The 23,525-nt window shown below is 37.4% G+C and overlaps 1 protein-coding gene across 3 annotated transcripts in view; it reads right to left on the reverse strand.

Annotated features, from left to right (window-relative positions):
- Positions 1-23,525, reverse strand: part of ANO10 (anoctamin 10) — a 244,775-nt gene that overhangs the window by 175,446 nt on the left and 45,804 nt on the right. For all 3 annotated transcript variants that reach the window (XM_012470714.2, XM_064366972.1, XM_021676146.2), the window contains 3 exons: positions 21,232-21,414; positions 15,297-15,488; positions 9,515-9,643 (listed from right to left, as the gene is read on the reverse strand). In XM_012470714.2, the coding sequence (XP_012326137.1) occupies positions 9,515-9,643; positions 15,297-15,488; positions 21,232-21,414 (504 nt within the window). The remainder of the gene's footprint in view (positions 1-9,514; positions 9,644-15,296; positions 15,489-21,231; positions 21,415-23,525) is intronic.

Consider the following 23,525-nt stretch of genomic DNA (forward strand, 5'->3'; position numbering starts at 1 on the left):
CCTCTGTCACGCCCGAATAAGGGCTGCTGGAGGGCACCTCGGCTGTGTGGCGGCACCTCGGCTGTGTGGCAGCACCAGTGCTGTAAAAGCACCCGCTGTTTAGCCAGCCAGGGAAGGAGATGTCCAAAATAACCCAGACATCTCCTTCCTGGGGAAGTTAGGAAGTAACTCCACTTCTCCAAGTTCTTGTGGCAAAGCCTGACAGCCAGGAAAGCCCACAGACATCCGGGGACTTAACTGTCTCTATGCAATGCTGTGCTTCAGCAGTCACGTTCCATGTCTACTCTCACACCCTGCTTCTGCACCTGGTTTCTCTTTTTCTTAAAAAATAAGAATTAATAATAGTAACATAATCTTAGTGTCCTTAATATTTCTAACAAATATGCAAAACGGGCTAACGCATTAGCTTTTCTCCTCATCTCGGCTAGTTAAAAGTCTTGGGCCCCCTATCACCAACCACCACTACCTCACCCTACCTTCCTTCCCTGCCCACTGCTTTGTACTCAATAAAAGTCAGAGTGTCCAGGTCCCCGCGCTTGGTTGGCAGTGGACCCCCAAGCCCAAACTCTCTTTTCTCTCTCTCTGTGTCTGTGTCTTTTATTTCTATAGTTTCTCTTCTCTGCACCAACAGGGAGGGGCTCACAAAACCCTACAGGGATGAACCCTATAGATGTATCTTAGTAATGCCTAGCATATTTTAAGCACATCATAAATATGTATTCAATGTAAGCATTTGACTTAATGCTCTTAATTATTCCCACATTAGGAGAACACAGAGCAATGTTTTATCTGATAAAAGCTAAAGAGCTCATGGAAAGACTAGTAAATTCTAAGATTATCACAGGAATAAAGGAACAAAAGAAGCAAGAAAAAACCAAATTCCATAATTCTATTCAAAAGTACCCTAATCTAAAAATAAAAAACCAACCCAACTCATGCTCAACAATAGGAAATGGTGACCAGATTAATGACTTAGTTGCTTGTAGGCTCCTTCCTAGCCTAAGTTTTTAAAGTGAATTCTCAGAATTTAATCAAACCTTTCAATTAGGTAAAGAGATTTCTATGAGAACAGATTGTTTTTCAGAAACAACAATGACAATAATAGCTAACAAAATTAAACACTGAATTTTGCCAGGCACTGTACTAAACATAGGGCATGCATTTATTCATTTAGTCCTCCTAAGTTTGTAGAAGTAGGTACTGAACTCATTCAAAGATACAGAGCTAGTCAGTGGTGTAGCCAGGATATGAACCCAGAACCCATGTTCTCAACCACTGTACCATACTCTCCAATGTAGTTTTCCTTTTCCTATAATGATATAATTTTAATATTTTACCTAAGGGTTTTCTTAGTATTTCTAAACAGTACATTATCAAAGTCCTTATAATTATAAATTTTTTTTTTTTGAGACAGTGTCTCGCTCTGTCACCCAGGCTGGAATGCAATGGCACGCTCTCGGCTCATCATAACCTCCACCTCCTGGGTTCAAGCGATTCTCCTGCCTCAGCCTCCCAAGTAGCTGAGATTACAGGTGTGCGCCACCGCACTCAGCTAATTTTTGTATTTTTAAGTAGAGACAGGGTTTCACCATGTTGGTCAGGCTGGTCTCAAACCCCTGACTTCATGATCTGCCCGCCTTAGCCTCCCAAAGTGCTGGGACTACAGGAGCCAGCCACTGCGCCTGGCTTATAAATTAATTCTTAAATAATTGCCACTAACTATATGTTCACTGAATAAAAAACTATATATGACTCATTCATTCATTAATAAACATTTAACAAGCAGTTACTTAATCACTTGAAAACAGTGAAGCTTCATCACATGCTCAATTACTGAAGCTGCATTATGTGCTGTCCTTGGTCATGCTCTCAGGAAGCTCGATCTGGTAGTAGAGCCATGTGATGGTCATATAGTTTTAGTAAATGATAACAGTAACCTTCCTGAAGGGTCCTAGGTTGTCAGAGGATGGAACAGAAGCCAGGGGAAGTGAAGGGGAAGGAGACTGACAAGCATCTGACATTTGACTAATGCATTTCTTCTGTAAACCATGGAGATACATGTGAGGGCCACAGCAGAAGAGAAATATGATCAGATTTTCACTTAGGAATAACCACTCCAGCAGTAGAGAGCATGGACCAAAGGAGGAAAAGCAGGAAAGCCAGAAGGCTAGTGAGGATTGCCTGTAAAAGTCTAGGTGAAAGCTCCTGAACACATACTTTAAATGAGGGAATTGTATGGTATGTGAATTATACTCAACACAACTTTTTAAAAAATATAAGTCTAGATGAGAAATGGTAAATGCATGAACTCAGTGACAAGGGATAGAGGCAAAACAAATATTCAGAAGTCAGAATCAGCAGGACTTGATGAGGGATGAATGAGAGGGTGGGAGGGCTAGGCTGAGGTGTGGAAGCAAGATCAGCGGAGAGAAGGAAACATTCACACCATTGACAGAAGGTACAGAAGAGAGGGAGATAAACATGTAAGCAGCAAATAGTAACACAGACGAAACCAATGCAGTGTTACGATGGAGAGCCTTGCCCATGACAACAAATCTAGAGCTGATAGAGACATATGAACCAATTGCTGAAAGAAGAACTCATGAACAACGGCAGTGCTATAAACTGTTATCAATTTTCTACTTCCTCCTCTGCATCAAACATGGTGCCTGACACTTCTTATGTACACTACCAATGTTTCCATTTTATGTCCAAGAAAACTGAGACTCATAAAGATTAAAAGGCAACGCTGGGATTCTAATCCAGCTACCACCAGATTTTGACTCCCCAAGCTACCTCTATGCTGTGACGCTGCCTTCTTAAGCAAATGATGATGAAAATGATAATAAAGATAATGAAAGTTTATTTCTGATACTGAGCTGGTTAGAACTACAGCTCACATCCCCTGCTCCTTGACCAAGTGCTCAGCTCTGTATTTGGCATTTCGCATATACAACCTCATCTATGCCTTGCCCTGTGAGAGTGGTAACAAGACCTGCAATTTAATAAGCACCTGCTCAATACCAGACATATGATCAGAGTTAAACATGTGTCATTTCTACTCTTCAGAGCACTCATGCAAAAGAGACCGCACTGGCCTCACTCTGCAGTCAAGGAAATGGGCTCACAAGACAAGGTGACAAGGTGATACACTAAGCGGCAGTACAGGGATAGAATCCACATTTGTGTAGCTTCAAATATCTATAAATATGTCTCTCTTCTCTCCCTCTCTCTGTTTCTTTCTCCCTCCCCATCTCTTAGTTGAGAGAGAGAAAGAACACATGTGACAAAATGTTCAAAATCAGTTGAATCCTGATAAAGATTATATAGGAATTATCTGTATAATGCTTGCAACTTTTAAATCTGAAACTAGGAAAATAAATCCTGTGACTCAGGGCACCAAAGAATCAGGAAAGGCTCAGTTCATTCTCCGAGGATACCTCTGATATTACAATTAAATGATATTTTTTAAACCACCAAGTAAACATGCATGGTACAGACAGGCTTGGTGGTCACCAGGCCCTAAATATTAGAAATGCAATGTAACTTCTAGGGTGAGTAGTTAATTCATTTTCACCTTAGAAAAAGAACCGATTTTAGTAGGTAAATTGTAAGTATTCAATATGTCCAACAGGTACATCTTGCCAAGTTTAGAATTAAAAGAAAACTGTAAATTCATTTATTACTAAAATGAAGTATTATCTAAGATTGATATTTGGAGGATATCAGGTCATTTCTATTTTTTAGAAATTGGAAACATATGTAATTCTGTGGGTAAAGTAATAATCTTTTGCTAAAAACTATATCAATAAAGTGAACTAAGTTTGCCTCAAAAGTAAGGATAAGTACTTAAGGGAAATTATTTGAATAACGATTTAATCTTGAGGGCTGAATTTTATGACACCCCCAATATTAATTTTTAACCCACAAAAAATGGCATTTTCTCATATGTTTTTATCTATTACATTGGTAGGCTATTCTCTGGTTCAGTCTATAAAAATTTCTTTGACTATTTTGCAAATAGTGTTCAAGTGTCATCAATTTTTAAAGGCAACACTAGATGGCAGTAAATACACAAAAGTTGTGACAGACATGACAGTTCTCAGTATACAGTAGTGGTCATTTTTGCCTTTACTCAATTTCACCTGTACTAAATCAAGCTTTAAAAAAAAAAAATAAAGAATCAGGGTTGGGCGCAGTGGTTCACATCTGCAATTCCAGCACTGTAGGAGGCCGAGGCAGGCAGATCACTTGAGGTCAGGGGTTGGAGACCACCCTGACCAACATGGTGAAACCCTGTCTCTATTAAAAATACAAATATTAGCCTAGTATGGGGGGGCGCACCTGTCGTCCCAGCTACTAGGAAGGCTGAAACATGAGAACTGCTCGAACCCTAGAGGCAGAGGTTGCAGTGAGCCAAGATCGTGCCACTGCACTCCAGCCTGGGTAACAGAGCAAGACTCTGTCTGAGAAAAAAGGAGGAGGAGGAGGAGGAGGAGCAGGAGGAGGAGGCGGCGGTGGAGGCGGAGGCGGAGGAGAAAGAAGAAGAAGAAGTAGAAGAAGGAAGAAGAGAGAGAAGAGAGAAGAAGAGAGAAGAAGAAGAGAGAAGAAGAAGAAGGAAGAAGAAGAAGAAGGAATAATAATAATAATAATAATAATGATGATCAGAAACCTAAGTAAAAATAAAGTGACCTGGCTTTGGAAATGTGATCCAGAAAAACAAAAAAAACTATCAATTCATCCAATTTTAAATTTTGAGAACATTAACACTCAACATCAACTTTATAAAATTGTTACATTTTCTAAGTTGTGTTTCTTCTGTAAACAAATTCTAATCATATAAATGTATCTAGATATTTATTTCATTAATTAATTTGGAGAAAAAGCATCCTAAATTGCTTTTTTCATCAAGATGTTAAAAATTTATATGAGAATTTATATATATACATAACTTATTTATTATGGCATTTTTTGAGTTAGTAAAATTTCTGCTCTTTCAGGGCAATGAATAAACATATGAAAGTACAGCATGGTGCTAATTTAATATGCTACTAGCAAAACTTTTTTAAATCAATAAAAACTAACTTTATGTAGACTCCAGTAAAAAATTCTACTTTAAAGTTAAATATTTAATTTCCTTATTTGAAAAGATTTTCAGATAAAAGAAAAAAATCTTATAAATAGAAACACGTTAATTGACTCATTGATAGTATTTTTTTTTTTTTTTTTTGACAGAGCCTCACTCTGTCGCCCAGGCTGGAGTGCAGTGGCGCAATCTCGACTTATCACAACATCTGCCTCCTGGGTTAAGTGGTTCTCCTGCCTCAGCCTCCCAAGTAGATGGGATTACAGGCAAACACCATCATGCCCAGCTAATTTTTGTATTTTTAGTAGAGACAGAGTTTCACCATGTTGGCCAGGCTGGTCCGAACTCCTAACCTCAGGTGATCTGCCTGCCTTGGCCTCCCAAAGTGCTGAGATTACAGGTGTAAGCCACTGTGCCCAGCCCCACTGATAGTTTTGATGAACATTCTGTAACATTCCTTTTTTCCAGCTTTATAAAGATATAACTGACTAATAAAAATGGAATATATTTAAGTTATACAACATTATACAACATATTTTGAAATATGTACATCCTATGAAATTAGCAAAATTAATCTAATTAACATATCTATCACCTCACAGTTACCTTGTAATTCTAATTCAGAATTAGAATTTTAACATGATTTTACAAACTTAATGGTAGCAAACCAAAAATTTGTATTTTCTAATCCATTTATAAATGTTACACATTTTTAAAGTCATTACAAGACCAAATGGCATTCAGCTGAAGTCTCAGCAACACTAGAATAAAATTGGTTAAATTTCTAATTTTTTGGCTATTTCAAACACCTTGACCTTGGTTTTGTCTTGACACACAAAATTTTCTATTGAGAAACCAAAGCTAGGGTCCTCTCAAATGTATGAAAGTCAACAAGATATAAACAAAACAAATCTTCAAATACACACTGTGGCAGAAAGAGAGGACCATCTGTGCAAACATAATCCAACTTCTGATCAATAGTTATATTTTAAAATATCATAAAATAAATAGCCATAGCTTACTGCAAGCACATTGAAACAAATACACACTGAAACAGCCAAAACAATCTTGAAAAAGAACAACGTAGTTTCACACTTTCTGATTTCAAAACATATTATAAAGCTGTGGTAATCAAGAGTATGGTACTGGCATAAAAACAGACACACCGACCAATGGAATAAAGAGCCCAGAGATAAACTCTGAGTATACAGTCAAATGATTTTCAACAAAGGTGTCAAGACCACTCATTTAGGGAAAAGAAAATCTTTTCAACAATTGGTGCTGGGAAAACTGGACATCCACACGCAAAAGAAATACAAGTTATAAAAACAACCAAATGAAAATTATAGAACTGAAAAATGCAGTAACAGAAAATTTTTTGAAAAACACTTCAGTATATGGGCTCAATAGTAGTGTGGACATACAGAAGATGTTGAACCAGTGAACTTGAAAATACATTAGAATTTGCCTAATGTGAATAACAGAAAACAGACTGACAAAAATTGAACAGAGCCTTAGGGGACTGTGGGAAAATACAAAAGACCATACAAAGATTCATGTCAAAATCCCAGGAGAAGAATGAGAGTGGGCCTGAAAGAGTACTTGAAGAAATAATGTCTATAAATTCCTTAATTTGGTAAAAGACACAAACCCACAGATCTAAGAAGCTGAGCATGCCCCAAACAGAATAAATCCCCAAAGAGCTACGCTAAGAACCATTATGATTAAACTTTCAAAAATTAAAGATAGAGGGAAACAAGTCTTGAAAGCAGCCAGAGAAAAAAAGGACCCATTAACTATAGGTGAACACCAATTGGAATGATACTATTTCTCATCTGAAACCATGGAGACTAGACGGAAGTACCAAGATATTTTTCATGTGCTGAAAGAAAAGGACTATCATCCATGAATTCTATGTCCAGCAAAACTATACTTAAGAATAAAAGAGAAAAAAAGGTTTTCAGATGAAGAAAAAATTAAGAGAATTTGTTGCTAGCAGACTAACCTTTTAAAAATTGGCTAAGAAAAGTAATTTCAACAGAAAGGAAGCTGCATTTGTTTCTCAGCGTTGCCAGAACAAAGTTATCACAAACTATTATAGATTGCTTAAAACAACAGGAATGCATTGTCTCGTAGCCTGGAGAATAGAAGTCTAAAATCAAGATGTTGGCAGGACCATGATCCCCCTGAAACCTACAGGGAGCCTTTCCTGATGCTTCCTGACTTCTTCCTAGACTTCCTTGATGCTTCTTAGTTTGCCAGTTTAGATAATGACAATTGAAACAGCTGTTTTTATACAATGTGAAGAGATAATAAATAAATAAATAGAGGATGCATAATGGCTAGAACCTAGAGGGCAAACAGCCAAGTACTCCTAGAATGTGCAGATTAAGTGAATCCATGAGGATTAGACTAGCAAAACCATACTGTGTAATACATGAGATTAGCCACCTGCAGATCAGTGTTATAGGCCAGTAAGTCTCCAGAATTAAGTAAGAACCAGGCCCTCAATATGTGATTAAGGTATCGCTAAATACAAAAGAAAGCAGTAGGCTAGTCAATGGTAATATACTGAGCAAGCCAGAAATCTAGAGAAAGTGAAGGCAAAAATCAAAAACTAGGCAGTAATGAGCTTATCCAGCATAGGTCAGAAGCTAGCGATGGATGGACACCAAGAGCTGGCTCACAGGCGAGCTCTGCTCTGTGTAGAGGTAGGGATGGTTTCCAGGTTTTCTGTACCTTTCAGAATATTGCACCACTCCTGCTCTTGTTCTGAATTTACCAAGAAATCTTCTAATAGCCAATTCCACCTTCACTTTAATATCCACTGTTATGGTATTGGCAAAGTATCTTTTTATGGTAGATTAACCACCTGACTTTCCGGTCAATCTTTTGTAAGTTTCATGAGTTTTAAGTTTCAGTCAGTCCCAAAAGCCTCTAATTAACTCTGAGTGTATTGGCAAAGACAAATTTTTAGATCTGTGAAGTGAAGTGCCACATTCTAAATCAAGAAGGCGCATTATAAGCCTAGCCAGCTGGTCTCTCCCTATCAAAGGTAACTCTGACTTGTTTTCTCACTTCCACAGGTCACAAATCAGCCTTGCAAATACCTCTACAAAATTCTATTCAACTTACAAAATTCAAAATAGACCTACTTGTATCTGTCAGGGCCATTCTCTTTTCCCTCCCACTCACTGCTATCTAAAATCATTCTCCAAAATGCATATTCCACATATAGCATCTATCATAAACACAGATTCCTACCAAATACAATAAAAGAGCAAAAAAGAGCAAAGCAGAATATATTTCTTTAGTCAACACTGGAAACATGCAAGTTCATGATTTCCTTTCCTTTGGCCAGCCCTGAGTCCTAAGGCCTTAAGTATATGAAACACCAATCAGGATCCTAAATTCTGCATTTATAGAGTTCCATAACTGCTCTGTTTTTAAAATATCTAAAAATGAAAGGTAGTCACAATATTCTTGACAACTATAACTACAAGCAACAAAAAAATTCCTACAAATTACTGCATTTACATTTGGTTAGTGCTTAATTTCCAAGATGTTACAGGAATCCATAATCTGAAACATGATAAAAGGAAAACCTAAAAAGAGCACAGACAGCCTACTTGTGCTTTGTATGTGAAATTATGTATCGTCCTACAAATTACATTTTGAAGTTTGAGAGTGTTTCACAATGAATTCCACACCTGTAGCAAATAAGACTAAAGTCATGATCAAAAAGCATTTCTTAGAATTTATTTGCTTAAGAAAGTATAACTGTCTTTTCTCTAAAATAGACTAAAAATACATATTAAATATATATAAAATTTGATTTCAAATAACATTTTTTTTTAAGGGACAGTGTCTTGCTCTGTTGCCCAGGTTGGAGTGCAGTGGTGCCATCATAGCTCAATGTAACCTTGAACTCTGGGGCTCAAGCAATCCCCCTGCCTCAGCCTCCCAAATAGCTAGGACTACAAGAATGAACCAACACATCAGGTACCAAATTAAATCAGGTAATTTAAAAATTTTTTTGTGGAGACAGGGTCTTATGATGTTGCTCAGGTCTTGAACTCCCAGCCTCATGCCATCCTTCTGCCTTGGCCTGGGTACTGAGATTATAGGCATGAGCCACAGCACCTGGCCCTCAAATAAGATTTACCTACTTAGCACTGGGTAGACCAGCACGACAGTGGAAAAGTCACTTCCTGTTTGCATAATGGTGACATTTTTTCATACTTGGGCAATAACCATGAATATACAGCCTGAATCCTCATGTCTTCTATTACTTGAACTGTTTTTGCTTTCTTACTAGCAAATCTGTATTGCTCAATTGTCAGTCATGGACAGCCCGAGACAGTACTGCTTTGGCATAGAGAAATGTGCTATGGATGCTCCTTAAAAGAAGTTTAAATCTTTACTTACCTCCACCGCTACTACAATCAAAATGAGGTCTGCTTTTGACTCTGGAAAGATGGCATTCACTTGTGGTGACATTCCAATCAGAGCACAGTTCGTGACCACAGATATAACACTCATTGTTTCAAAAGCCAACTAAAGGAAAAAAGAATGAAAATTAAAAATTGCAATGACTGCTTGCATATTTCCTCATCCTTTTTCATATTATCTAAAAATCAAGGAAAATGTCTTACCCTAGTTCTAAACATTCCAAGTACATTTTAAACTTTTTTCTCTGTCATGGTATGATTTTTTTAGCTGAAAAAAGCCATACTGTTAGACAGTATTTTAGACACTTTTGGCATGAATATCCCAAAGCAGTATGTTCTATCTTCCTAACTGGAGGCAGCCCCAGACCTGAATTGGGAATACTGTTAAAGTTACTCTACTCACATCTAAGGGGAATCTAAAGTAGGGCTGTCAGGGAAAAATGTTTCACATTAAAAAACAGGTAAGATTTCAAACAGAACTTACGTCGTGAAACCATCCTTCTACTTTAACATCACATACCACATATGACTCAGCTATAACCAGCTTTATAATCAAGGCACCAGAGATAAATGGTGATCGTTTCCCAGCATCATTAGCAAATCAAATGTAGAACTTTAGAGAAATGCAGATGCTAGGCCCCACTGAGACCTACTAGACAAACTTGACCCAGTATCCCCTGAAGGAGACTTTGGTGCATACTGCTGAAGATGGATGGAGAAATGTTGTGACCATTGCTTTTTTTTTTTTTTTAATTAATATAAAGCATATGGTCATTAATTAGTAATTTACCCATTAATTCCAAGAAACACAAGTACTATTAGAAACATAAATTTTAAAAGAAGCAAAACAAAAGATGACTGAATCCAAACTTAATACATCTTGCCCATGGAGAACTTCTGCCATCTTGTATTTAGAAATCTTTTGTGCAGTCTGATTATTTTTCCACAGTTTTCTTCATAAGAAATCTAAAATTGTCTTTATTTTCTCTTTAGTTTTAAATTTCTATTTACTTATTTTTTATTATATTCTCATAGCTTAAAAATCAAAAATTCTAAGTATATAGTGGAGTGTCTTGTTCCCTTGTCCCTTTTTCTTCCACTTCCCAGCTCCCATTCTCCCTAGAAGATAATCACTATTAGCAATTTCTTATGTATTCTTTCAGACACTTTGTCTACAAAATAAACAAACTTGAATACACACACTTTCCTACTCCCTTTTCAGCATACTACACACCGTCAGGCCCCTTGCTTTGGTCATTTAAAGTGTTTTGAGGAACTTCTTGTGTCAATACTAAAAGAGCTCCTTCATTCTTTGCCACATCTCAGAATTTATGTAACCATTTTCTTATTGGTGGGCATTTACTTGCTATTACAAACAATGCTACAATTGGTGATCTTATAAGTACATCACTTAACAAATGTGGAATTATGCTAAATTCTGCAAAGCGAAATGGCTGAGTCAAGGAGGACATGCATTTGTCATTTTGATAGATAATACGAAGCTGTACTCCATGGGTTGGCCAGCTCATACTTCCAACGGCAGCATATGACAATGCCTGGCTTCCTGAACTTGCAATATGTTTGTAACTAAACATTCAGTTTTTTTTTAGATCACTTACATTGAGTTATAATTTACATACAATAAACAGTATGCATTTAAGGTACATACTTCCTTAAGTTTTATAGGTGTATCTGTGAAACCACCACCACCACCACAAACAAGACACGGGACATTTCCATTTCCTCCTTGCAATTCAGTCCCATGACCCTGGCAATTCAGCCCTCCCTTTACACCTGGGTCCAAACAAAATATGATCTACTTTTTGTCAATATAGATTTGTTTGCATATTCCAAAATTAGATATAACCGAAATCATACAGTATACACCCTTTTGTGTCTGCTTCTTTCACTTAGCATGATGATTCAGTGATTGATCCATGTTTTATGTATCACTATTTAATTCCTTTTTTTATTGAGCAGTGTTCCATTTTATGAATATGTCAAAATTTTTGTTCTCCATTTACCTACTGGTGGCAAGTTGGGTTGTTTCCAGTTTGGGATTATTGTACATAAAGTTGCTATGAACATTCCTGTACAGTCTTTGTATGAATATATCCGTTTGTTTCTCCTGGCTATCTATTAATATTTCTCCTTTCAGTTCAAGTTTTTTTGTCCACATATTTTGAAACTCTGTTCTTTGGTACATATACATTTAAGATTGCTATGTCTTCCTGATAATTTGACACTTTTATCATCATAGAATGGTCCTCTCTGGCAATGTTTTTGCTCAGATGTCTACTTTATCTGATATTAATACAGTCATTCCTGCTTTCTTTTAAATAATATTTCCATATATAGCATTTTTATCCTTTTACTTTCAACCTACCTAAATACTATTTGAGATTCTTAAAGACAGCATATACTCGAGTCATGTGTTTTAATCCACTCTGCCAATCTGTCTTTAATTGTTGTCTGACCATTTATAGGTAATGTAGTCATTGATATGTTAGGAAGTATGGCTGGTGATTATTTCTTTGTTTTCTGTTTGTTCCCTGTTTTTCACTTCTCTCCTTTCTTTTTCCTGCCTTACTGTGGTTTACTTGAATATTTTTTAGAATTCCATTTTGGTTTATCTTAATGTTCCTGAGTATATCTTTTGTATATTTTTAGTTGTGGCTCTAGGTATTACATATACATAACTTACCACATTCCACTTGTGTCATCATTTATCAGTTTGAGTGAAGCACGGGAAACCTTACCTCCACCATCCTTTATTTATTATATACTTGTTGATATAGGGTAAAGAATCAGACAGTGTATCTTGTCTACATAGGCTGTGTGTAGTGGCTCATGCCTGTAATCCTAGAACTTTGGAAGGCCAAGGTGGGAGGATCACCTGAAGCCAGAAGTTTAAGACCACCCTGGTCAACACAGTGGGAGCCCATGTCTACAAAAAATAATAATAAAATTGTTTTTTCTCTACATATATTTAGAATCATTAGGCAGTATTATAAGTTTTGCTTCAACAATCAGACATAACTTAGAAAACTCAGTAAGAGAAGTCTATTTTGTTTACCAATATTTTTGGTTATCATGGTTTTTCTTCCTCATGTTCCCAGATTTCTTCTTTTATCATTCCTTAGTTAATAGAGCTTCCTATAGCTATTCTTTTAAGATAGGTCTACTGGCAACAAATTCTCTTAATTCTCCTTCATCTGAAAATGTCTTGCTTTTTCCTTCATTTCTGAAAAATATTATCTCTGGACATAGGATTACACACACACACACACACACACACACACACACATTTTTTTTTTTTTTTTTTGAGACAGAGTTTCACTCTTGTCACCCAGGCTGGAGTGTAATGGTGTGACCTTGGCTCACTGCAACCTCCACCTCCCAGGTTCAGGCAATTCTCCTGCCTCAGCCTCCAGAGGAGCTGGGATTACAGGCATCTGTGAACACACCCAGCCAATTTTTGTATTTTTAATACAGATAGGGTTTCACCACGTTGGCCAGGCTAGTCTCAAACTCCTGATCTCAGGTGATCCACCCTCCCTGGCCTCCCAAAGTGCTGGGATTACAGGCGTGAACCACCGTACCCAGCCAGGATTCTATACTGACAATACCTTAAGGACCTGAAAAATATTTTGCCACTTTCTTCTGACCTCCATGGTTTCGAAGAAGAAATTGGCTGTCATTCTAATTGTTTTTCCCCTATAGGTATGATGTCATTTCTCTTTTGATTCTCTTGAAATGCTGTCTTTAGCTTTCAGGTGTTTATGATGTGTGTTGACAAGGATTTCTTTGGTTTATCTTGTTTGGTGTTCACACTGCTTCTTGAATCTGCAGTTTTAGGTCTCTTGCCAAATTTAAAAAGTTCTTAGCCATTATCTATTCAAATACTTTTTGGGACCCTCCCTCTTTATTCTCTCCTTCTGTAACGCCAGTGACATGAATGATTAGCTCTTTTTTAAATCCACACAAGTCCTTGAGGTTATGTTTTTACAGAATACTTTCTGTTGTTCAGACTGGATAATTTCTTTTTTTGAGATGAAGTCTCGCACTGTTGCTCGAGCTGGAGTGCAGCGGTGCAATCCAGCTCAATGCAACCTTCGCCTCCCCGGTTCAAGTGATTCTCTTGCCTCAGCCTCTCAAGTAGCTGGGATTATAGGTGCCCACCACCACACCCAGCTAACTTTTGTATTTTTAGTAGAGATGGAGTTTCACCATGTTGGCCAGACTGGTCTTGAACTCCTGACCTCGTGATCCAACTGCCTCAGCCTCCCAAAGTTCTTGGATTATGGGCATAGCCACCGTGCCTGTCCGATAATTTCTTTTATTCTATTTTTCAGTTTCTGATTCTTTCCTCTATCCTTTCCATTATGCTGTTGCACTCATTCAGAGAGCTTTTTATTTCAGTTATAGGTATTCGTCACTTCTAAAATATCAATGCGATTCTCTTTTATATCTTCCATCTCTTTGCTGAGACATCCCAATTTCGTTTTTTTTTCATTTGTTTCAGGTATGGTCATAATTACTCATTGAAACTTTTATATAAGGCTGTTTTAAAATAGCTGTCCAATATTTCTAACACCTGTGTCATCTTGATAGTGGCATCTGCTGACTGTCTTTTCTCATTAAGCTTGATTTCCTCCTGGTTCTTCATATAATGAGTGATCTTATTTTATTTTATTTTATTTTTTTGAGATGGAGTCTCACTCTGTCACCCAGGCTGGAGTACAATGGCGTGATCTCAGCTCACTGCAACCTCCACCTCCTGGGTTCAAGTGATTCTTCTGCCTCAGCCTCCTGAGTAGCAGGGATTACAGGCAACCACCAGCACACCCGACTAATTTTTGTATTTTTAGTTGAGATGGGGTTTCACCATGTTAGACATGCTGGTCTGGAACTCCTGACCTCAGGTGATTGGCCTGCCTTGGCCTCCCGAAGTGCTAGGATTACATTTGTGAGCCACACCTGGCCTGATGAATGATTTTTTTAATATAAACCTGGACATGTTAGGAGAAAGAAGATTCTATATTAAACCTTCTGTTTTAGTTTATTTCTCTGATACCATTCCAGCAAGGGAAGAGGGGATAATACCTTATTACTACCAGGTAGAGGTAGAAGTTCAGGTTCCCTATGTAGAAACCACTGGCACCCGGCGGGGGATTCCTCATTACTGCTGGACAAGGATGGGTGTTCTGGCTTCCCACTAGACTTCTACTGATTCTTCCTTCGTGGAGAGAAGGACAGGTGCCTCATATATGTTCCCATGTGGGCTCCACTGTGCATGGTTGTGGTGAAACTCCTTATATTCCACTAGACTTCCTCTGAGATCACCTCATGACTAGAAAACTAGACTAGCAGAAACTAAAAAAGGAGCCTCATTACTGCCAGGTAGGAGCAGAAGTCTAGGCTCCCCGTGTGGCTTCCACTGACTCTGTAGCAGGGAGGGGCTCATTAATACCAGTTGAGATGAAGTCTCAGCTAGCTACTTTCCCAGAAGATCGTCAGAGTTTCACATCTGAAAGGGGTCTTAGAAATTATATTTTATCTCCCCAACCCCCAATTTAAAAACAAGAAAAGTTAAGCTAGAGAAAGTAAATGGTTATCTAAGGTCGCACAGCTAGTTTGCAGCAAAACAAATCCAGTTTTCCTAAATCTCTCTGTAGGGCTTGCTTTTTTATTTTTTCCCTGTCATAACATCTCATATTTTTATTTTTTAAAGGAATAATTTTTTCTCAAACAATTACCTGCCACACACCAATACTGGCTGAAGGTTCTGAGAATGGACGTTTGAAGACCCTGCACATTTTTAAGGCATCTGAATTGACTTCGGTGAAGTTATTTAACACTGCAAAGGCAGCTGCTAATGGGTAAACACAGGAGAAAAGGCTCACATAACCAAACTGCAGGAATAACTCCAAGTAATCATCAAAGGTGCCCTGAAAATATAAACAAGCATGCATTATTTTAATATCATATAATAGGAATATCCTTTTGCAATATTATTCCAAGCCTTGGCCTCTATAACTATTCAAAAAAAAAACCTCAGAGTTTCCCCACCACACACCAGTGTTTCTCCAACTTCTGGCACCCTCAGGCATCACGATCATCCCACACACATGCAATAATAATTTCAGTTTAAGAAAACTACTCATCACAATATTTTAAAGCAATGAGAAGCATTAATATTTTAAAATTAATAAACATGCATCTCTGAACCAGTCTTTCACTAACATATGCATATTAGGCTTAGTATTAGTGTAAGTCAGAGTCCACTTCCAGTCAGGTTTTATTATTTTATATTTTACTCAATAGAAAATCTCAAACACAATAGGATATTGGGAATAGCAAAAGGTACTTCTTCCAGTTGTACTGGATATCTGAATCAAGTATGAACCCACAGATTCTAAGTGAGTCTCACTGGCTATTTTCGAGGTTCACCAGAAAGTATCACTAAACACATAAACCTCAGAACTGGCAGGTTAAATGCTTGGCTTGGGATTCAAGAATGAGCAGTTTCTAAATAACTTAGTTGGTTGCATTTGGCTCTAGATAGTACGTTCTTATGTTGTGTTGCAGCATCTAGTTGTGGTTTTTAAATATGCCCAGTGACATTGCATCAATCTCTTTCTCTGAAAGATGAAGAAATCAAGAGTTGGGAAAGAGTAAAAATCTTAGCAATCAAACCATTTTTAAGACATTCAGTCTTAAGAAATCCTGATACCCTATGCTCAGCATTCAAAATTACACTGTTTCAGCCAGTGCAGTGGCTCTTGCCTGTAATCCTAGCACTTTGAGAGGCCAAGGCAGGCAGATCACTTGAGGTTGGGAGTTCGAAACCAGTCTGGCCATCATGATAAAACCCCATCTCTACTAAAAATATAAAAAAAAAAATTAGCCAGATGTGGTGTCATGCACCTGTAATCCCAGCTACTTGGGAGGCTGAGGCAGGAGAACTGCTTGAACCTGGGAGGCAGAGGTTGTAGTGAGCCGAAATTGCACCACCACACTCCAGCCTGGGCAACAGAGCAAGACTCTATCTCAAAACAAAAAAAAAGATCAAGCTTATACAGAGATACGGAGGCAGTTTTTCTCAGGTGTGCCACTGGGAAGCCTCTGAAAATCACACAAAGGCCTTCTTGGTGTTATTAGTATATAGCACTGAGGGAGCCCTTCCTAAACACAGCAGCATGCTCCACACTCTGTGTTTCCATCTCATGGGGCGATTCTGAGTGATGATATGTACACGTTAATATTTGTCAGTACCTTTTACACTCTGAGTGCTTTTGAGCCAATAAATTTAGCAAACCAGGGACATAATCCAACAGCAAGAAGGAAAAAAAAATGAAAATTTAACAAAGCACACACACGCACACACATACACACACAGACTATATTAACCATGACACAACCTACCCTATTCACTCTTTTTATTGGGCCATGCTATCAACACTCAGCTGAGAAGTTTTAAACTGATAAAATGTTATTTACTAAAAACATGTAACAAATATAACACACAATCGTGAGAAGATAAAAAATCAGAAATAAGATAAAGATTCCTGTAATAATTACTTCTATTCAAATTGTATTGAACATTCTAGTAAGCCTAGTAGATAATAAAAAGGGTAAAAGCTGAAGGAAGGAAGAAAGAAAATGGTCATTATTTATAGCTCAAATTACTGTCTCTAGAAAATCCAACAAAATCTGTAGAAAATGTATTGGAAATAACAGGAGAGTTCAGCAAAGCTGTGGGTAAAAGATATAAAAATTAACAGCATTCCCATATAAAAAAATATGCCAGCACAAACAATTAGAAATTGTATTTTTAAAGAGATACTATTTATAAAAAGGAAGAAGAAAGTCTCAAAAGTACTGACCCACAGATTTATTCGTTTTAAATTAAAAAAAAAAAACAAACAAAAAAAACCCTGTGCAATCTACGTTTTACCAAACCAACCAAATGATCGAACAAGGTGACCCCACAAAATGAGCAACCAGATGTCAATGTCTCCTGATGGGGTGCAATGGTGGCAGACTTCCAAAATAATGTCACTCAAATCTTATGAGAAATAAGATCAAACAATAGACTTACAAAAGCCAATTCCTTGAAAAATGGCAAGGGGGTTGCTCTAGAGCTGCGGTTTTCAAACTTTTTGGTCTTAAGGGCCCTAAACTCTTAAAAAATATTGAGGCCATTAAAGACATTTTATTTATGTGAGCTTTATCTAGTGATGCTTACCATATTATTAATCAAAACTGAGAAATCAGGCCAGGCATGGTAGTTCATCCCAACACTTTCGGAGGCCAAGGTGGGAGAACTGCTTAAATCCAGGAGCTCAAGACCAGCCTGGGCAACACAGTGAGAGCACATCTCTACAAAAAATACAAAAATAAGTCAGGCATGATGGTGCCTGCCTATAGTCCCAGCTACTCAGGAGGCTGAGGCAGAAGGATCACTTGAGCCTGGGAGGTTGAGGCTGCAGTGAGCCACAATTGTCACCACTGCCCTCCAACCTGGGTGACAAAGTGAGACCCTGTCTTCAAATGAACAACAACAAAAAAAGCTAAAAAATTTTAAAGATTTTCCATTAAATTCATTTAAATAATAATATATTAATATAAATGAAATATCTTTTAAAAAATAATTACATTTCAAAAAATATTAATGCAAAGACTGGCACTTTTAACATTTTTGACAAACCTCATTTAATGTATCATTTAGTACAAGGCAGTTCATTTACTGTGCAGGAATATGATGTTCTACTTGTAATAGTCATCACAAAAATTCAGCCTCACACAGCTAGGCAGTTGGATATGAATGGACAGTTCACAGGAAAAAGACAGCAGAGGACAGTGAAGATCCAAGAAGCAACATAACCTTAGTCCTTGGCTGGTGAAGCAGCAGTCAGGAGACCCAAGGGATGACCATGGGTGGGAATATTACAGAGGATTTCTTTTTATATATTGATTTTATCCTGCATTTTCTAAGTTTTCCACAGTGAGTGAGAAAGTATTACTTTTATAGTAATGTTTTTAAGGTTTCAGCCAAATTGCTTTTTCCCAAAGCCTGGCAACATTATTTTAGACTCATATATAACATTCAGGATGAGACTACAGAAAATACAATTCCAAATTCATTAATTTCAATTAGGAGAAAAATGAACCCAGAAGAAAGAATTTGTGCATAGGAAACAATCATCTAGAATAAATGTGACCCAAAAGTATCTCCCATCCAAATACATGGAGAGAACCAAAATGACAAATATCCAACGTCGCTCCAGTGGAGACAGGGAAAAACAAACCTGTAAGAGATCAGGAGTGGGAAATGGCCAGATTGTGCAGAACTCTGCAGGCCAAAAAAGGAATGGCACTGTAAACCATAGAGTTTACTCACAGGCCCATGGCCTAAGATAAATCAGACACTCTTTCCTTACTTCACATCAGAGAGCCTGTGCTGTATAATGGAAAGATTCTGAATTGGGAAGACAAAGTCTTGAACCTTCTTTCTGATTTAGTCACCAAATGATTAATGACATAGAGCTTCATTTCCTTCTTTTTGATATGAGAAAAGCCATGTCTCCCTCACCTCCTTTCATAAATGTTTCGTCAGATATCTTAAAATGCCAAAACAGGTAAGATCTAAGATTTTGGCAGTGTCACATCACTGGTATACAGTTCTTAGATAAATTAGAATTGCTCAGATGAAGACTATACTGAAAACCATTCATTGAGCCAGGGGCAAAGCAGAAGAATCCTGTCTTGAGAAGATGAATTGTGTTTTGGGTATTTCAGGAGATAATGTTGTTTGCCCAAATAATTTCAAAGAAAAAGAACAGCTAAAAGCAGATTCTAATTGATTATAGAAAGAGAAGTAGGAAACTAAAAACAACAACATAGAGAATTATTGCAGAAAACTGTGAGGGGAAGGAAAGACAGGACACAAACAGCAGAAGATGTGAAGAGTTTGCTTAGTTCAAAATAGGCAAGTTGCTGACTTGGTGGAGCAGTTAGAAGGGGAAGAAGGAGATACAAGAGCACCAGGTGATGGCTGGTGACATGAGGTCTCCAAAGATGTGGGGGGATAAAATGAGAGTACAGGGGATGAACTGCTGGTACAGTTTCTATAAGAGAGTGAAGAAAGGAAAAGAAATGTGGCCAAGAATACCAACCCCCAGCACAGGCAAGGAAAGGATCCTGACATAATGGGAACTTTTATCCCATAGTAAAATGACATAACTGAACTTTTATCCCATAGTAAGCTAGCACTCAACCAATCCAGAAGGACAGCTCCACACTTGGGCCCACGTGTTCATTTTTAATTCTTCCTGTGTGAGAGAGAGAGAATTGGTGTGTGTCTTTTCTCTATGCTTCATATATAAAATAAACAATGTTGCTGTTCAAAGTGTGCTATGTGTTTATACTTTAAATCATCTCCAAACACAGCAATGATAGAAGGGACTAGGATCTGTGTCCTGTTGGGAAGAGAACCAAGAGCACCCCCTCCCCTGGAGTGTAACTGGAATCAGGCTTGCTGAGCAAAACCAGGGGTTGGGACATACGCCTGCCCTTCAAAGGAGGCTTTAAAAAAAAAAAAACCACAACTGCTGCCTAGTAACTACAGCCATGTCAACAGAATGCCACCTACTGGCTCTGTGACCAGATCTATAAAATCCCCATCAACACCACAAGATGGGAGTTCTGGGATATAAACACCTGATTCTGGATGAGGGGCTTGGAAGCTCAGTGGGGGCAACTACAAAAAATAAGGCAGAAGTGACTGAGAGAAAAGGACAAAGACCTGCTCAACATGAACATACAAACTGAAATTCCCAAGCACATGAGAAAAATTATGAAAGTCAATCAAGACACTCAATAATTAGGAGATAAATTCATTCAAGATGAAAAACAAGACTATGAAAGTTTCACAATAATGGGCTCTCACTAAATGACCCACTGAAGGATCTATTTCACCAGAAAGAATACCGTAGCAAGAAGGGAATACTGTAGAAGAAAGAAAGTGCAGGATGTTAAGAAACAATGGCCTAAAACAAATGTGAAATATAGAGACAGTGAATGTAGTCAGAGCTCAATAAAAGTTGGTTGAACACATGGTTAGATTTTTTATGAGCTAGACCTTTCAAATATTAAAAGTGTAAATCTCTAACGATCCTAATTATTTTTAGTTCCTAATAATAATTCAGAAAGCCTGTCTTAAAGGAGCTGTTTTATATTTAAACAATAGCACTAATGTAAACTAAAATTCAATCTTCAGATTGGCATTCCATTGTTCATCAATGGGTCTCAATCTTTTGCTTGTGCAGCCATCATTTTCCATGAGTTTGAAGTGTCAAGAGCGAGAAATGCTGCTGCCTCTCCAGGGACCATATCTCCTGTTCTGTCATCTCTGGGGCAACCACTTCTACCCTGCTCTCCGCAAAGCAAAGCAGTCATGTAATTCTCCAAATTCGGCCTTTGGTGTTGTTAGACTTATCTTTAGACTCCAGATAGCAGCACCTCAATGCCCAGTTCTATCTTTTTTACTTTAAAGTGGTTCATGATGAGGAAACTGACTGGAAAGCACATCTAGAATAGTCACATCTGAGATCATAAATGCATAACGTTGAAGTGCATGGCTATTAATCACTTTCAGTAAATGTTTAATTCAGCAATATTCCAACTTACCAAATAAGTTCCCATTTCTTTTTCCAGAATGACTTGCTCATATAATGTAGCATCAATGTCTACCTTTAAAGCCTGCACCTTCCTCTTCACCCGCACACCATGCTTCCTTTGGAGCCAATAAGGAAGTAGAGATTCCACAATTTGGTTGAGGATCTGGGAGGTAATCAGGAGAGTGGCCAAGCTCTAAAGATAAGGATGCAAATAATATTTTGGCAATATACCTTAATAAAACTGTAGCAAAAATACAATTATGCAATAAATAAGATGGAATCTTTATTAATAGTATACTATTGTGTGATAAAAACTAGTATTAGAAAAGCTAGGTGTTAGAATGGTGCTTCTAATTTATGGTTTTTCACAGGAAAGGCTGAGATTAAAATATAAATAAATATAAATAACTATAGGATCCAGCATTCCAACTATTGGATATTTATCCAAAGGAAAAGAAATTAGTATATCAAAGGGATACCTGCACCCCCATGTTTATTGCAGCACTATTCATAATAATAAAGAAACAGAATCAACCTCAGTGTTTATCAACAGATGAATAGATAAGGAATATGTGGTATATATACACAATGGAATACTAGTTGGCCATAAAAAAAAGACTGAAATTCTGTCAATTGCAGCTACACAGATAGAACTGGAGGTCATTATGTTAAGTGAAATAAACCAGGTACAGAAAGACAAATATCACAGGCTCTCATTCATATGTGGGAACTAAAAAAGTTGATCTCATAGAGATAGAGTGGGACGACAGTTACCAGAGGCTGGGAGGGTGTGTGGTGGGGAGAGGAGGATAAAGAAAGGTAGTCAGGAGGTACAAACATACAGTTAGATAGAAGAAATAAGTTCCAATATTTGAGAGCAGAGTGGGGTGATTATGGTTAACAATAATGTATTGAATTCCCCCAACATAGAGAAATGACAGATACTCGAGGTGATACTCTAAATACCTTGATTGACCATTACACTTTTTTTTTTTTTGACACGAGGTCTGACTTTGCAGTGCAGTGGTGCAATCATTGTAGCCTAGAGCTCCCAAACTCAGGTGATCTTCCCACCTCAGCCTCCCAGGTAGCTGGGACTACAGGTGTGTGCCACCACATCCAAGTAATTTTTTGTGCATTTTGTAGAGACAAGATTTTGCCATGTTGCTCAGGTTGGTCTCAAACTCCTGAGCTCAAGCAATCTGCCTGCTTCAGACTCCCAAAGTGCTGGGATTATAGGCATAAGCCATCATGCCTGGCCTTCATTAAACATTTTATGAATGTAATAAAATACCATACATTCCCCATAAAAACATACAACTATTATGTATTAATCTTAAAAAAAGAAAACAGGAAAAAAAGAGCCACCCATAATTTCACAACCATGACAAAACTACTGCTATTTCTTGGGATATTTCTTTCCAATCATATATAAAAATAAAACTATAATTATCCTATGTGTATACAACTTTGTTTACTGCTTTTCTCACTTAATATGTATGAGCATTTTCCCGTGTCATTAAAAATTCTTTTTTATTTGGCCTATACACTGCTGTTGAATTAAGTATTACTCCCAGTTTTCGCTGTTATAATGCTGGTGCTTGGATATCTATGCACATGAATCTTTGCTCCTCTCTGAAGATTTACTAGGGATGAGTTAACATTCTTGGCAAAGCTATTAAGAGAGCTGGTTTCCAGAGATGTATTAATCTCCATTTTTCTCTGATAGATATGAGTGTTTACATCACACCCCACCTTTGCTGGTACTACAACTCTATTTTTTTAAGCAGTCTTCCTCCATTCCCCTATCTTCTGCTAAAGCAGACTCTCTAAAGCATAAGAAATGAGAAGTCATACCCAACTAATATACTATTATAAATGGGACCAGAGAAGGTATATATCTCCAGCTTATCAATTCTGAATGCATTACTTTGAACGTTCTCTATTTTCAAAAATAACTTTTAACAAGTGGAGTCTAGGCTTTTAGACTGTTCACTAACAATCTCAGAATATTAAAACTTGGAAAGAATAGCCTTTTACTTATAACTGGTTCAAATATAAAAAGGAGAATTTAGAAATCAATAAGTTGTTCTTAATTTATTATTCATTGGTATTAAGTGATCCACAAATGGCAACACACCAAAATAAATATCAGACACTTCAGAAAAGATACAGCACTGCATAGGATCCACTGGTCTCTAAAGTTTAACAACTTATTAATTTAAAAATTAAATTTGCAAGACCTGTTTCAGGTTACACCAATCATCCACATCCAAGGCACAAAAAACAGTTCGAATAATGAAT

The sequence above is a fragment of the Aotus nancymaae genome, unplaced genomic scaffold (genome assembly GCF_030222135.1).
Source record: "Aotus nancymaae isolate 86718 unplaced genomic scaffold, 86718_ANA_hifiasm-v0.15.2.pri h1tg000067l, whole genome shotgun sequence".
NCBI lineage: Eukaryota > Metazoa > Chordata > Mammalia > Primates > Aotidae > Aotus > Aotus nancymaae.